At 43.7% G+C, this 17358-nt stretch overlaps 2 protein-coding genes across 2 annotated transcripts in view; both read left to right on the top strand.

The window, feature by feature from the left end:
- sec14l7 (SEC14-like lipid binding 7) overlaps positions 1–7208 on the top strand; it is a 20320-nt gene extending 13112 nt beyond the window's left edge. Inside the window, exons 6-12 of the mRNA XM_078272000.1 lie at positions 26–121; positions 238–298; positions 392–475; positions 2724–2830; positions 3383–3522; positions 3768–3937; positions 7036–7208. Coding sequence (XP_078128126.1) covers positions 26–121; positions 238–298; positions 392–475; positions 2724–2830; positions 3383–3522; positions 3768–3937; positions 7036–7154 — 777 coding nt within the window. The 3' untranslated portion in view covers positions 7155–7208. The remainder of the gene's footprint in view (positions 1–25; positions 122–237; positions 299–391; positions 476–2723; positions 2831–3382; positions 3523–3767; positions 3938–7035) is intronic.
- Positions 7209–12886: 5678 nt separating this feature from the next.
- cnnm4a (cyclin and CBS domain divalent metal cation transport mediator 4a) overlaps positions 12887–17358 on the top strand; it is a 33613-nt gene continuing 29141 nt past the window's right edge. Inside the window, exons 1-2 of the mRNA XM_078272001.1 lie at positions 12887–13983; positions 15913–16276. Of these exons, the coding sequence (XP_078128127.1) occupies positions 12898–13983; positions 15913–16276 (1450 nt within the window). The 5' untranslated portion in view covers positions 12887–12897. The remainder of the gene's footprint in view (positions 13984–15912; positions 16277–17358) is intronic.

The raw sequence follows: 17358 nt of genomic DNA, 5'->3' as shown, positions 1-17358 counted from the left end.
CTTTCTCTGTCTCACTCTCTCTCAGTTGGGGAAGAACGTAGAAACGATCTCTCTGATCTACGACTGTGAAGGACTGGGACTGAAACACATCTGGAAACCGGCTATTGAGACTTACGGAGAGGTTTGTCGGCTTCTCACACTCTAACCACCACATTTCATCCCATTAAATGAAAACAGTAATTAATTATAGATGATTAAACTACTGCATGTGATTCTGACTGTGCTCGTCTCGTGTAGATCCTCACCATGTATGAAGAGAACTATCCCGAGGGGCTGAAACAAGTGTTTCTTATCAAAGGTGCTTCAGCACATCTGCATGTTTGGGACTGTGTCTTTATGAATTTATCTTGGTCCAGATGTTTATGATGTTGAGTTTCTGTCTTTGCTGCAGCTCCTAAAATGTTTCCCATGGCCTACAACCTGATCAAACACTTTCTGTGTGAGGAGACCAGACGCAAGATCAATGTTTTAGGAAGTAAGACTGCTTTTTATTTTTATCCCATTGCACAAACAAGACTTTGTTGCTAAAGTTTGCATGCTAACTTGCAATAACAATGCAAACATGCTGACGTTTAGTAGGTATAACGTTTCAACCAAGGGCCTAACTTTGGGTTCAACATGAGGGGGGGGTGAGATCTCCACTTTTGAGCAAAATTTAAATTTTGGGCATATCAGACACATCATTTTCTGCATTCTGGTAAATTTTTATGCAACAATGTATGGTGCAAATGCCTTTATTTATGTAAAGGAAATTATAATAGGTTGTTTGGGGGTTGTAAATTCCGACTATGGTTTCAACGCATTCTCACAAATGGGTTCGTATGATATCCTACAAAACTAGGCGACCTCCGGTGTTGTATTGAGCTCTGTTTCCCTGTCGAGATCTTATCCCCCACCTAAACCTGAACCAAACCTTAACCCTACCTGTCTGTCTGTCTGTCTGTCTGTCTGTCTATGAAGTCTATCTATTCGTCTGTCTGTCTGTCCGTCTGTCTGTTTGTCTGTCTATGAAGTCTATCTATCTGTCTCTCTGTCTGTCTATCTGTCTGTCTGTTTGTTTGTCTGTCCGTCTGTCTGTCTGTCTGTCTCTCTGTCTGTCTCTCTCTGTCTGTCTGTCTGTCTCTCTCACTCTGTCTGTCTCTTTCTGTCTGTCTTTCTGTCTGTCTCTCTCTCTGTCTGTCTCTCTGTCTCTCTGTCTGTCTGTCTGTCTCTCTGTCTGTCTCTCTCTCTGTCTCTCTCTCGCTCTCTCTGTCCGTCTCTCTCTCTGTCCGTCTCTCTTTCTCTGTCTCACTCTCTCTCAGTTGGGGAAGAACGTAGAAACGATCTCTCTGATCTACGACTGTGAAGGACTGGGACTGAAACACATCTGGAAACCGGCTATTGAGACTTACGGAGAGGTTTGTCGGCTTCTCACACTCTAACCACCACATTTCATCCCATTAAATTAAATGAAAACAGTAATTAATTATAGATGATTAAACTACTGCATGTGATTCTGACTGTGCTCGTCTCGTGTAGATCCTCACCATGTATGAAGAGAACTATCCCGAGGGGCTGAAACAAGTGTTTCTTATCAAAGGTGCTTCAGCACATCTGCATGTTTGGGACTGTGTCTTTATGAATTTATCTTGGTCCAGATGTTTATGATGTTGAGTTTCTGTCTTTGCTGCAGCTCCTAAAATGTTTCCCATGGCCTACAACCTGATCAAACACTTTTTGTGTGAGGAGACCAGACGCAAGATCAATGTTTTAGGAAGTAAGACGGCTTTTTATTTTTTATCCCATTGCACAAACAAGACTTTGTTGCTAAAGTTTGCATGCTAACTTGCAATAACAATGCAAACATGCTGACGTTTAGTAGGTATAACGTTTCAACCAAGGGCCTAACTTTGGGTTCAACATGAGGGGGGGGTGAGATCTCCACTTTTGAGCAAAATTTAAATTTTGGGCATATCAGACACATCATTTTCTGCATTCTGGTAAATTTTTATGCAACAATGTATGGTGCAAATGCCTTTATTTATGTAAAGGAAATTATAATAGGTTGTTTGGGGGGGGATGGGGTGCACTGGCCAGTTTTGATTATTGGGGGGGTTGTAAATTCCGACTATGGTTTCAACGCATTCTCACAAATGGGTTCGTATGATATCCTACAAAACTAGGCGACCTCCGGTGTTGTATTGAGCTCTGTTTCCCTGTCGAGATCTTATCCCCCACCTAAACCTGAACCAAACCTTAACCCTACCTGTCTGTCTGTCTGTCTGTCTGTCTATGAAGTCTATCTATTCGTCTGTCTGTCTGTCCGTCTGTCTGTTTGTCTGTCTATGAAGTCTATCTATCTGTCTCTCTGTCTGTCTATCTGTCTGTCTGTTTGTTTGTCTGTCTATGAAGTCTATCTATCTGTCTGTCTGTCTGTCTATCTATCTGTTTGTCTGTCTGTCTGTCTCTGTCTATCTATGAAGTCTATCTATCCGTCTGTCTGTTTGTCTGTCTGTCTGTCTGTCTGTCTGTCTGTCTGCCTGCCTGCCTGCCTGTCTGTCTATCTATCTGTCTGTCTGTCTATGAAGTCTATCTATCCTTTACTTCAGTAAACGTACAAATACACCACTGTAAAAATACAAAATTATTATTAAAACATTAACATTATGAAAAATGTTTTTACATGAATAACGCATAATAACCCAACTATCAAGACACTACCTCTTACATTCCTTTGTTTGCAGGTAACTGGCAGGAAGTGTTGCGTCAACACATCGACCCGGATCAGCTCCCTGTGGCGTACGGAGGAACCCGGACTGACCCTGATGGAGACCCTCGCTGCAGAACCATGGTGAGAGAGAGCACAGGTTCTGACTGTTGTGTGCTGCTCTGAAGTTCGTGAAATCAGGAAGCGATGCAGCAGTAACGCTGTGGATGTGTAACAATGCATTATTTAATGAGAACGCATTATGTAATAACTAGAGATGGCCCAATACCATTTTTTGCTTCCCGATACCGATTCTGATACCTGAACTTGCGTATCGGCCGATACCGAGTACTGATCTGATACCAGTGTGTCATATATGTTATTATGTTTTAACAGCTGTATACTACTATCCCTGTATGGATGATATGATGTATAACAGCTGTATACTACTATTTCTGTATGGATGATATGATGTATAACAGCTGTATACTACTATCCCTGTATAGATGATATGATGTATAACAGCTGTATACTACTATCCCTGTATAGATGATATGATGTATAACAGCTGTATACTACTATACCAGTGTTTTAGGCAGTATCGGAGCTGATAATAACCGAGGTGAGAGCACAGGGAAAGGATTGGTGGGGGCGGTAAGGTTGTGATTGAAATGGAGGCTGTTGTTGTTGTTGCAGATAAATTACGGCGGTACCGTTCCCCGGTCGTACTACGTTCAGGACTCGGTGAAGGTTGAGTACGACGGCAGCGTGACGGTCAGCCGAGGCTCCGTCTTTCAGCTGGAGTACGATGTTACAGCCGCCAGCAGCCTGCTGAGGTACCAAACACGTTTTTTGTGATTAGCAATTATTTATTTTTTTAACCCTTGTGTGGTCTTTTTCGAAAATTTTGTTGCTTTTCCACCAATGTTTTTGTCACTTTTCCCTGCGCCTTTTGACATTTTTGTGTTTTTTCCCTACGTTTTTGAAGCTTTTTCTAACATTTTTCCAACAAGCTGGAATCAGAGAATAAAAAATAAAAAAATTAATCTTTGCAGCTCTAATGCGCTGTTTCTCCTCTCAGGTGGCAGTTTGCCAGTGACGGAGCAGATATCGGGTTTGGAGTGTACAGACGGACCAAAAAGGGCGGCGGACAGAAAGTGGCGGAGATGCTGCAGGTTCTGCCCAGCGAACGCTACAACGCACACCTGGTCCCTGAAGACAGCTGCCTCACCTGCACCGAGCCCGGAGTCTGTGAGTCCCCACACACTGAACCACATCAGTGGAGTTATCTGTAAATAGTATCAAAAGGAGGTTTGACTTCATGACATTTTGGGAAATCTGTCTTGCGGAGAGTTGGGGTGCTTTCACACCTACAGTTCTGTAGACTCGGTGCGATTCGGGAGTGAAGTTGCAATATTGTTGTATTGTTCATTTAGTTCAGTTTGCGTTCAGACTGCACTTTTCCAAATGCACTAAAACATTGTAAACAAATGTCGGTAACACATATGTAGCTACATAAGAGTGACATGACACAGTCATGACACATGAACTCTAACTAACCATAACTTGTCATGACAAAAACCGAATGACACTTAAAAGAAGCGTTATGTCATAAATGTTTCTGACTTGTTTATGTTTATGACACGTTCATGACAGTGTCATGTCACTCTTATGTAGATACCGTCAAGTAAAGTGAAACCCAAATGTCACGTGGTCGAAACGGTAAGAAACGTTAATATTTTAGAAGAAGGTGAACAATGAGCAGCTAGTCTATATCCTCGACCTTCCACTTCCGGGATTGCCCCGTTGCCGCAGGAAATTCCGCCGTTTGTCCTTATTTTCGGCCGGATGTCCGTCCCCTTCCTCTTTCTTTGTGTTGGCGTTCTAAAGTTAACTGCTCCTCAGATCTCTGCAGGGTAAATCCAGACAGCTAGCTAGACTATCTGTCCAATCTGAGTTTTCTGTTGCGCGACTAAAACAACTTTTGAACGTACACACGTTCCACCAAAACAAGTTCCTTCCTGAGGCTATTTTGCAGCGGCTCCGTGCGGAGCTCAGTGCCGCCCAAGACGATTGTGATTGGTTTAAAGAAATGCCAATGAACAAGAGCACATTTTTCTCCCATCCTGGAATGCTGTGTGGACTGGCCAGAACCCCCCTCCGCAGCGCTGAGGAGGAAGGTCTGGCAATGCGAGACTAATGAGCAGCTAACAGACAGCGAGGGAAGGAGAGGGCGGCCCTGACGAGAGAGAGATAATGATGTCACACAGACAAGCAGCGATGTTTGCTCACAATAAGTTACGGCCCGTAAATAATGTGCAAGGTTGAAATTGCAGGTTAGCACCAGAGAGCAGTTTGGTCTGTTTTAACCGGAAACTGGAGTGTTTTGGCAGATAGTCTGTTTGGTTTGGGGCGGTGTTTCATACTCTGGTGTGGACCTAATAACCGAACTCTGGTCCGCTTAAAAACGGGGGTCTTTGCTTCCAAGTGAACTAGACTTTAGTTTACTTCAGGTGGGAACGCGATCCGACCCAAATATAGGAAGTCAATCAAAAACAGAGCACTTAGTAGCCTGGAGTTTCAACCTTTGACACAATTTATGGATTCATATATGATGTAAAGGATGATAACTTCCAGAGCCGTAACTCATTCTGAGCACACATCGCTGGTGGTCTCTGTGACATCATCATCTCTCTCTGTCCTTCACTCGCTGTCTGTCAGCTGCTCATTGTTTGCCTTCTTCTAAAATATTAGAAACACTAAAGCAAAACCAGAAAACCCAACACGTAATGAATTTGGTGTTCATTATTTCTGAGACCATGGCTGTCGGCCAGTTTCCCTCAGATATTCTGCCCGACAGACCAGCGACCGTTTCGACCGTGTGACATGTATTTACAGTGTTTGGTGTGTTTGACAAAGTGCAGTCTGAACGCAAACCGAATCAAATGAAAAATGTTGCAACTTCACCCCCAAATCGCACCGAGTCTACGAGCTATAGAATGAACTAGCCTATCTCTTTAAAATCCTGCAGGATGCCAGCTGTTAAAGTGTCTGTATGTAACTTTCAGTTTGTGTTGATTCCAGCGGCCGCTTGGGACAGAAGCGCTAGTGTTTTTACCACGCCTGCTGTGGTAAAGCTCTTTTCTTTACGGTGCTGTATTGCCCGCTGTAGATTACTGAGTTAGCGTTACCGGGAGGTCGTATAGTCACGATGAATGTTTTGCTCAGACAGAAAATCATTCATTTACAATAAGAGAATAAGTTACAGATGCATCGTTGTATTTCCAGTGTTGCATACGGTAACTTTGCCTGCTTTGGATGTCTCGTGAGATAAACTGGGGTATCACTGTAACTGTGTCACGAGCCAAAGCATTAAGAGGTTGTTGTAGCAACCAACGTAATAATAACTTAGATTAGCCTAATATAGAGCATTATATGAATCCCAGGGACGCTTTACACAAGTAACATTACAGGGGGAGAAGAGAATAGTCGGCCAACACAAACACGGACTAAAAGGAATAAAGTCTGCTCTAAATGGAAGGGGACGTAATGTAATGTCGGCTACTGACGTACAACCACATGGCCCAATCTGAAGTTATTTTATGAATGAAATGACATATTTCATACCTGAGGGCCAATTCAGGGTCGGTTTTGAATCATTTACAATCCCATAATTGTCTCCATCTGTTAAAGCCCGACGTTATCGTTGTCTGTCACTTTCCCTTTTATCTTTTAGTTGTTCTTCGTTTAATTTCCTTCTTTCCTGTGATGGCCCTGCCCCAGTATCAGCCATAACTACAGCAGATAACTTCTAAAATAACATTAAAATACAATTAGGGCTATATAAAGAAATCTCCTGCTTCCTTTTACCTGGCTCCGCTGGCTGGATACGCTAACACAGGCTTTTCTGGTGTTACAAAGAAATGTGTGACCCGTCAGAATGTGTGACTGTAGCTCCGTCTACCTGCTGTAAATCATTCTGCGACCGCACGGGCAGAAACTATATAATAATAGCGTTTCACTGTTAGTCTTGTTTGCTGTTACAGGTCATTTAAGATCATTGTATGAAAAATGCCAGAGCTTCAGAAACATTAAAAAGTTACATATAGTCACTTTAAAGCAACACCATCAGGTTGGGGGAATTGTCCATTACCATTATCATTGGCTACCCAATCTGGCAAACTTGCATAGTGCGGTTATAGCCAATAGAGGGCCGTAAAGCGAATGCTGAAGTGCCGTTCACCCTGTTAGGAGTTGATGTACCACTGAAACGATTTTGGAAACATTATTTTAAGGTACAAAAGAATCTTTGGTGTTGCTTTAACTGTCGTGTTCTTCATTTTGTGCAGACGTGCTGTGTTTTGACAACAGCTACAGCATCCTGCAGTCCAAGAGGGTGAACTACAAAGTGGAGGTTCTCCCTCCTCCGGACGGACAGACGCAGAGTCCACGCAGCCGAGGAGACTGATCCAGAACACAGATCCCTCTGTCACAGACCAATCCTTGATGGCTAAATCAACGTTTTCACGGCGGGGTTGTTGTCGTTAGATAACCCATGTGATGTGTAAAGATTTACAATTTCAATTCAGGACAACAAAGAAGTCATAAGTATTATTTTTTTTTTAGAAAAACACGTTTCACCAACATTTCAAACCAGATAACTTTAGCTGTTACCATTTTAACAGTTAAGGATTATTGGGGCGCCTGGGTAGCTCACTTGGTTGAGCTATGCGTCCCATGCACGGAGGCTCAGTTTGTGCTGCAGCGGCCGCGAGTTCGATGCCGACCTGCGGCCCTTTGCTGCATGTCAGTCCCCCTCTCTCCCCTTTCATGTTTTCAGCTGTCCTATAAAATAAAGGCCTAAAATATATCTTTAAAAACAAAAACAAAAAAACAACTAAGGATTATTTTCCTGTTTTTATAATTTAATCTGCGAGAGGATGACCATATCGCCACTTTCACTCGACTGAAGTTTTTGTGTTTGTTGTTGAAAGAAGGGCTGCAGCTAGTCTATATCCACGACCTTCCACTTCCGGGATTGCCCATTTGCCGCAGGAAATTCCGCCAGATGTCCCTCATTTCGGCCGGATGTCCATCCCCTTCCTCTTCCATTGTGTTGGCGTTCTAACCTCCGGTGGATTTGTGAGGACTGTGGTTAACTGCTCCCCAGATCTCTGCAGGGTAAATCCAGACAGCTAGCTAGACTATCTGTCCAATCTGAGTTTCCTGTTGCACGACTAAAACAACCTTTGAACATACACACGTTCCACCAAAACAAGTTCCTTCCTGAGGCTATTTTGCAGAAGCACCCTTGCCGGCAATTTCCACTGGATGCGTAACGTCGGCGGAGTCATTAGGTTTCCATTAAAGTCAGTGTGTGTATTTCCACTGACTGCGGAACGGCTGCGGACCACTCCGGCGGTCCGCAGCCCTCCGGAGCAGATACACAGAGATTCTATTTTTGCCGGACGCCAGAGAGCTCCGCAGCAATTCAGCACACGGCAGATAGTGCGCGACAGGAAGTCGAGCACAGAAACAAAATAAAACATCCGGTTAATTTTCAAAATAAAATACTCCATGCTCACGGCGGATCATATTTCCCTGCACTACACCTTGAAAACACAGCACAGAGCTGTTTCCCCTCTACTCCTCTGGATGGAAACTAACGCTTGTTGGTTTTGTGGTTCTATTCTATGTGAATTCGCGAGATCTCGCGGGTCCTCGTGACTTCAGCTGTCAGTCATGGCCGCAGCCGTGCCGCAACAAATCCGGACCTGGTGGGTATTGACGGACTGTGGAGCACGCAGCCGACACGCAGCGGAGCCGATCCGCAGCCGTTCCGCATCCAGTGGAAATCCACAGTTGCTCCGCCCGGAGCTTAGCACCGCCCTAGATGATTGTGATTGGTTTAAAGAAATGCCAATAAACCAGAGCATGTTTTTCTCCCATCCCGAAACGCTGTGTGGACTAGCCAGACCCTCCTCCGCAGCGCTGTGGAGGAAGGTCTGGCAAAGCGTGACTAGGCTGCAACTAACAATTATTTTCATAGTCGATTAATCTGTCGATTATTTTTTGGATTAATGGATTAGTTTGTTTGGTCTCTAAAATGTCAGAAATGGTGAAAAATGTGGATCAGTGTTCCCCAAAAGCCCAAGATGACGTCCTCAAATGTCTTGTTTGTCCACAACTCAAAGATATTCAGTTTACTGTGACAGAGGAGAGAAGAGACTAGAACATATTCACATTTAACAAGCTGACATCAGAGAATTCTGACTTTTTTTTCATAAAAAATGACTCAGACGGATTCATTGATTATCAAAATAATTGCCGATTAGTTTAAAAGTTGACAACGATTAATCGATTCATCTTTGCAGCTCTACATGAAAGCAGCCGAACATAGAAGAAGGACGACACAGACTGAAAGGACGAAAGGAGCAAAGTCACGTTTCTATACTCATATTGTTTGCATTTATTATTAGTCTACATAATGTGAAATGATGGATGTTGATAATAATCTTATATGTGCTGAATCTAAACCCACCCGTGTCTTTAAAAGTGTCTGTATGTAACTTTCAGTTTGTGTTGATTCCAGCGGCCGCTTGGGACAGAAGCGCTAGTGTTTTTACCACGCCTGCTGTGGTAAAGCTCTTTATTGTAGTACTTTTCTTAGTGTCAAGTGCAAAAAGCATTACATTCTTTATCGTACTACTTTTTTTTCCCATATTAACATTCAAAAGAAAAACAATAAAATAAATAAAAATAGAAATAATAAAAAACACAGAAAGACAGCAACAAAATGCATAAAAATAATAATAATAATATATACATATATATATGTGTGTGTGTATATATATATATATAGAGGGGAGCTCTACTGTGTGTGTGTGTGTGTGTGCGTGCGTGCGTGTGCGTGCGTGTATGGGTGTGTGTGTCTGTGTGTGTGCGTGCATGCAAAGGTCTTTTTCTTTACGGTGCTTTATATTGGGTTCCATTGTAAAGTAGGAAACGCCCCCTGACCTCGGATTTCCGAGCTCGGAACTCGGGCAACCACCGAGTACCCCGAGCTAAAATTCCAACATGGCTGCTCTGTGCATCAACAGTAGTGAAAGCTGTAGTAACATACAGTTATCAGCTCTTCTGTTTTATTTGTGTCTCACTGAATCAGTCGTACAGACAGAGCTGTCCATGTTCTATCCGTGGACATGTTGCCATACTGTTTGTATGCACAAAAAACAGCGTAATGCGTTGCTAACAATGGCTAACCTGGATAGAGCTAATGAAAACAATGATAATCTGACTTGTAAATGGAACGCATTCAATCGTGTGTCGTCAAATACCAGACCGGGCAGAGGCTTTAATAAAAACTATATAAAACTAGCGTTCTTTTTTCACTGTTAGTCTCATTTGCTGTTACATGTCATTTATGATCATCAGATGAAAAATGACACAGTTTCAGAAACATTACAAAGTCACATATAGTCACTTTAATTAATGAAGAATCTTCAGTTATATTTAGTTTGTAAAGTACTTTTAAAGTGCTCATATTATGCTTTTTTGGCTTTTTCCCCTTTCCTTTATTGTGTTATATATCTTTTGTTGTGCATGTTATAGGTTTACAAAGTGAAAAAAGCCCAAAGTCCACCCCCAAAGGGACTTACCATCTCCAACAGAAAACACTGTTCACAAACTGCTCCAAACAGCTCTATTGTAGTCCAGCCTTTACTTCAGAGACAAACGTGGTCACTTTGGAACACACGTTATAATGCTCGCCTAGCTGCTAGCAATGGCACGCCCTCATACTCTGCTTCTGACTGGCTAGTAGTCCTTACCTAGGTACTGTCAGGGCACGCCCTCATACTCTGCTTCTGACTGGCTAGTAGTCCTTACCTAGCTACTGTCAGGGCACACCCTCATACTCTGCTTCTGACTGGCTAGTAGTCCTTACCTAGGTACTGTCAGGGCACGCCCTCATACTCTGCTTCTGACTGGCTAGTAGTCCTTACCTAGGTACTGTCAGGGCACGCCCTCATACTCTGCTTCTGACTGGCTAGTAGTCCTTATCTAGTTACTGTCAGGGCACGCCCTCATACTCTGCTTCTGACTGGCTAGTAGTCCTTACCTAGGTACTGTCAGGCCACGCCCTCATACTCTGCTTCTGACTGGCTAGTAGTCCTTACCTAGCTACTGAGCATGTGTGATTCCCAACAAAGATGGAACAGAAGTGAGAGGTCTCACTCTGTAGCTAAAACAGAGAGCTCAACACACAGGATGAAAAGAGGAGCTGCAGCAATGTGGAGTACAACAACAATATGGTGTTTTTTTTTTTTTTATAATTGAACCATGTAAACCTATCCTGGTACAACCTCTAAATACAATTATGAACCTGAAAATGAGCATAATATGTTGCATCAAACTGGAAAGGTGTTCCTAATAAAAAACAGATCCCCAGGGGGAAATTGGGTTACGTAGCATTGCTACCATTGTAGAATAAAACATATAAACAAGAGAAATTCTAAGAAAAATAGGAATACATCTGTAAACATATGTGCATTATACTTAAGTCAACAAGATGTAGAAATAAGAAATATGTCAAAAAATATGTATACTACAATACATAACTGTGTAAATAATAATAATAATAATGCTGACAAATGGGATCTATGTTTAAGTGTTAAGAGGCGATAATAGTATAAATAAGAATATTAGTTGACATGTACAGTTTAAATGTCTGGTTTTGAGTTCTTGCACAAAATGATTTATTATATAAAATCATCAGTCGGGACAAAAGAGAGGGTGAGAAGTGGATGTGTAACGTTTAAATAATTATCTAAAGTCTTATTCATTTACAATACAAATAAATAAACCTATAATGCAAAGAAATACTTACTGGTAGAATCATTTTGGGAGAAGTACTAAGTCATTTCTTAGCAGCGTTTGACCACCAGGTGGCAATGAGGGAGACAATGCTTCATGTTGTATTACATAACTAAATATTAGGACCTAATTAGTAAGATGGTTAAGAATTATTAAAATAAGAAAATGAAAGAGTTTAATTTGGGGATTTGATGGAAAAACACTTGGAAAGGGTGAGAGTTTGTGAATGTGAGCAACCCTGATTTAATTCAAACTTTTATTGTTAAAGTTGTTGATGTTATTAACCATACTTTTGATTTGATTTATGTAGCACATGTTAAATAACAACAGTGATACATTTAAGAGACATTAAATAAAACAGGACATGCAAAGGAAACCTAGATGTTTTAAAATAAAGTGAAGGAAGACAGAAAAAGGAAAAGTAACCCTAAAAAAACATGAATCATGTTAGATAATTGATACAGTAAAATATGTATCTTATTATTATTGTTATTAAACAGACCGCTTCCCTGCATCCATCCAGCAGGCCGGGCTCGGTGCCAGAGGGATGCGGGATGGTGCAGGAGGAGGGGAGGGGGAGAGGGAAAGGGGTCGAGAGAAGTAAGTGTGTGTGTGTGTGTGTGTGTGTGTGTGTGTGTGTGTGTTTGGGGGGGGTGCACAGAGGCCATGAGCCTTTACATAACAGCAGCTGGCTCCCGATAGAAAAAGCATCAGCAGCAGCTGTGTGCCGCATTGCCCCGAGCCTCAGAAACAAGGGAAGGAGGGAAGGAAGGAGGGAGGGAGGAAGGGTGATGCAGGATGCAAATTTGTGGATGTTGCTGCATAAATAGAGCATCAAAATAACAAATGATACACTGTGTGAGAGAGACAGAGAGAGCTCAAGGATGAAATAGAGAGAGAGAGAGAGAGAGGGAGAAACATAAGAAAATGCAATTCAAAGTGCATTTTCAGAAAAAACAAACAAACAGAAAAACAGAGATAAGAAAAAGGATTTAGAGAATGAAAAAAGACGGAAAAAGAGAGTGAGATATCAAGATCCCAAGAAAAGTAGCTGCATCAAAAAAGAGCACCTGAAAATGTCTTCAACTTGGACATAAAAATGTGACATTTTGCAACAAAAAAAACATCAGTCAGCAAAACAGAGAGAGAGAGAGAGAGAGAGAGAGAGAGAGAGAGAGAGAGGGGAAAGGGGTTAGTTTGTTTATTAACTCTACCTGTCGCTGTCCGGTAGGCGGTGTTAACGGGGGGGTGTGTGTGAGATGGGTCAGCGGGGGGCGGAGCATCTCGGACATGAGTAAATGACGTCAGCCCCCAGGTCGCCGAGCAGTGAAACAAACATGGCGACAGAATGGAGCGGGCAGCAGGGTTACATTCTCACTGTCATTATATTTCTGTGGAGCGCAGTCGGCGGCCGCACAGAGACGACGGCGGCGGCGGCGTCCGGGGGCGGCAGCCAGGTGCTCGGCATGCGGCTGGAGAGGAGCGACAAGCCGTCCAGTACCAATGACGATGGTGTCATCCAGGTGACTGAGGAGAGCTCCGTGCAGCTCCGGTTTTACGGGGTGCAGCTCCATTCGGGCGCCTGGACGCAAATTCGCTTCACGGAGCTAACGGACAGCGGCGAAGGGGGCGAAGGTGAGGAGGAGGAGGCGGTAGCGGCGGCGAGGGGGAGCGGCAGCGGCATGATGGAGGCGCCGGATAGGACTTGTGTTGATTTCACGAAGGACATCAGCGTCGGGACCTTCATGAACGTCAGCAGTCGAGGCACGTCGGGGCTACTTACCGTTCACATTAAGCCGCTCCGCAAGAGCGAGCCGAAGAAGGAGTACGCCCTGTGCACGCGGAGCGCGGACGGGAGCAGGTGGGTGCTGCTGGGGGACAGTGATGGCAGGCTGCTGGTGCTAGAGGAGAAGAAGTCCCTGCTGCCCATCTGGCTTCAGGCCATCCTCATCGCCTGCCTGCTCGTGCTCTCTGGCATGTTCAGCGGATTGAACCTCGGGCTGATGGCGCTGGACCCCATGGAGCTGCGCATCGTCCAGAGCTGCGGCACCGAGAAGGAAAAGAAATACGCCAGAAAAATCGAACCCATCCGCAGCAAAGGGAACTATCTTCTCTGTTCTCTGTTGCTAGGCAACGTCCTGGTGAACACCACCCTCACCATCCTCCTCGACGACCTCACCGGGTCCGGTTTGGGAGCCGTTGTGGCTTCGACCGTTGGGATCGTGATCTTCGGGGAGATCGTCCCCCAGGCGCTGTGCTCCCGCCACGGACTCGCCGTTGGAGCCGACACCATCATGGTGACCAAGTTCTTCATGTTCTTGACATTCCCGGTGTCCTTCCCCGTCAGCAAGCTGCTGGACTTCATGCTCGGCGAGGAGATAGGCATCGTGTACAACCGGGAGAAGCTGGTGGGGATGCTGAAGGTCAGTGGTGGAATAAGTACATTTACTTATGGCTGTGCCGTGTGATGGGGAGAAAATCAAATACCTCGATATCGATATTACCGCGATATTCTAGGATTGACAATTGGTGCTTCAACACAATATCTTCACACCTAGATTTTAGATTAATAATCATCAGTAAGGGACTGTTCGTTATTTAATTAAGGGGCCACCGGAGGAGTTTTGTGGCCTCGAACCTAAAAGACTTGACCCTCCCCTCGTCAGTAATAATTTTCCTATGACCCTCCAAAATGATTTGAAAAAGAGGCATGACCCTCCCCTTGCGTGCTAGTTTGCACTTAGAAAGAAGTACAGATGCCATTTGATTTTTACAGCCATGACATACATGAGTTAACCTCTGCATCCTCATCTTACACATCCCACTCCTCTGTTATGGTGTGGTGGCCATTTCAGTAGATTCACTCACTAACATTGTTGTGGAAACACAACAAGCATGGAAACTAAATGCACACTACCTGCATTACTGCATTACTTCAAATACTAAGTTACTCCTCTAGTAAACTAGTATTGACATGAAATAAAACAATAAAACATTGAGACCATTCAGCAAAGGACACCAATTCAACACTGGATGCTATGGACTTGTCACTAGGCTTCGTCATTGTATATTTTAGCACATAGGTAAAGATGCCGAAGCTGAACATTATATTCCAAAACGCATACGTTTATTTTTAAAGCAGATTTTAAATTACGTTGTAACAATTTAACAATCCGCCCTTATGAAATCCAATCGCAGCACGGCTGTCTTGGAACGCAATCGACGGTAAAACAATCAGTGTTGGACCTCCAGTCTGTTGATATGCCTCTCCAAACTCACCATAAAACGTTAAGACACGTTGAGAAAAAAGATCCGTATTTTGCCGTAATCCAATGACACGAAAAAAAAAAAGTAATCCACACTTTCACACACACACTTGCGTACATTAACTGAATTAACATTTTCAATGCAGGACTTGTAACAGAGTATTTTTACAGTATGAGACGGTTAATTGTACAGCAAAATTTGGAATTGTTACATCTTCAATTATTAGTACATTTATTTAAAGTGCTCATATTATGCTTTTTGGCTTTTCCCCTTTCCTTTATTTTGTTATATATCTTTTTTGTGCATGTTATAGGTTTACAAAGTGAAAAAGCCCAAAGTCCACCCCAAAGGGACTTACCATCTCCAACAGAAAACACTGTTCACAAACTGCTCCAAACAGCTCTGTTGTAGTCCAGCCTTTACTTCAGAGACAAACGTGGTCACTTTGGAACACACGTTATAATGCTCGCCTAGCTGCTAGCATGGCACGTCATCATACTCTGCTTCTGACTGGCTAGTAGTCCTTACCTAGCTACTGTCAGGGCACGCCCTCATACTCTGCTTCTGACTGGCTAGTAGTCCTTACCTAGGTACTGTCAGGGCACGCCATCATACTCTGCTTCTGACTGGCTAGTAGTCCTTACCTAGGTACTGTCAGGGCACGCCCTCATACTCTGCTTCTGACTGGCTAGTAGTCCTTACCTAGGTACTGTCAGGGCACGCCCTCATACTCTGCTTCTGACTGGCTAGTAGTCCTTACCTAGGTACTGTCAGGACACGCCCTCATACTCTGCTTCTGACTGGCTAGTAGTCCTTACCTAGCTACTGAGCATGTGTGATTCCCAACAAAGATGGAACAGAAGTGAGAGGTCTTCACTCTGTAGCTAAAACAGAGAGCTCAACACACAGGGTGAAAAGAGGAGCTGCAGCAATGTGCAGTACAACAAAAATATGGTGTTTTTTGAAAATGAAACCATGTAAACCTATTCTGATATAACCTCTAATTACAATTATGAACCTGAAAATGAGCATGATATGGCCACTTTAAGTTAAGGTTCTAAATACTTGTTCCGCTGCTCCTGAAGGTGACGGAGCCCTACAATGACCTGGTGAAAGAGGAGCTGAACATGATCCAGGGTGCCCTGGAGCTCCGGAACAAAACGGTGGAGGACGTGATGACGCCCACAGACCACTGCTTCATGATCCAGGCGGACGCTGTGCTGGACTTCAACACCATGTCTGAGATCATGGAGAGCGGGTACACACGCATACCTGTGTACGACGACGAGAGGTCCAACATCGTGGACATCCTGTACGTCAAGGACCTGGCGTTTGTGGACCCCGACGACTGCACCACCCTGAAGACCATCACCAAGTTCTACAACCACCCGGTGCACTTCGTGTTTCACGACACAAAGCTGGACGCCATGCTGGAGGAGTTCAAGAAAGGTAGTGTGTGTGTGTGTGTGTGTGTGTCTGGTTGTGTGTGTGTGTCTGGTTGTCTGTGTGTGCGTGTGTCTGGTTGTCTGTGTGTGTGTGTGTGTGTGTGTGATCATATATCAGCTGATTTCTCTGAGGAACCTGCATAGAAATCAGCTGATCTCTGAAAGCAGATCTCTGAAAGCAGCATCAACATAAGTTTGTTTGTCTGAAACCTGCAGCCATCACTGCATCCACACAACATCTTCCTGTCCTCCCTCCCTTCCTCCCTCCCTCCCTCCGTCCGTCCCCCAGCAGGCTCTCTGTATTGATCAGCTCTATTGACGACTGGAACACCGCGGCCTACATTTAAGCACAGTGCAACAAATATCCACCAATGAGCACATTTCATCCTGTTGTGCTCCTGATGATACACATGTTCTGAAACAGGATGTTGTCATCAGTTATTGTCAGCTCTCAGGCTTTAACGCCCGATGGCCCGGGGCAAGTAAAACGCCACCTCGGCCAAGTAAATAGAACAACCCACTTTGCCCGTTCAGGCAATAATAAAAGTTTGATATTTTTTCCCAATCATCATCATCGTATCATAGATCCCCCCCCTCCCCTTGGCCACGTCGGAGAATGTTCAAATCAGCCGTTGGCCAATCAAGAATTAGGGTTGTTTAGGGTTTGGTACCGAGAATCAGACCGGATTAGAACGCAAATTTCGGTTCCTCATTTCGGTTCCACTTAATGTGTCGACTGAAATATTTTCCCTCTGTCGCTCCGAAACGGACGTAAAAATATCACACTCTCTCTGTAGTCTACCGTTCGCTAGCTACGGTAAACGTAGGCTACTTTTAAAACGTCATATTTTCCCTCTGGGCTCACCAAAACGGACGTAAAAGCATATTAAATAGGGCTGTCAATCGATAAAAAAAAATTAATCTAATTAATTACATACTCTGTGATTAATTAATCTAAATTAATCGCATACATACTTTTTGCCTGGTGCCTGAACCGATACTTTTTAAGAAAGTTCAAAGAAAAAGAAGGGTGACAACAACAGTTGGTGACATTAAAGAACGGTTTGTTTATTGCTAAGGCCATAT

This window comes from Sander vitreus, chromosome 16 (genome assembly GCF_031162955.1).
Source record: "Sander vitreus isolate 19-12246 chromosome 16, sanVit1, whole genome shotgun sequence".
Classification (NCBI taxonomy): domain Eukaryota; kingdom Metazoa; phylum Chordata; class Actinopteri; order Perciformes; family Percidae; genus Sander; species Sander vitreus.
The sequence above is the reverse complement of the archived record's forward strand: the minus strand, read 5'-3'. Positions and strand labels throughout refer to the sequence as shown.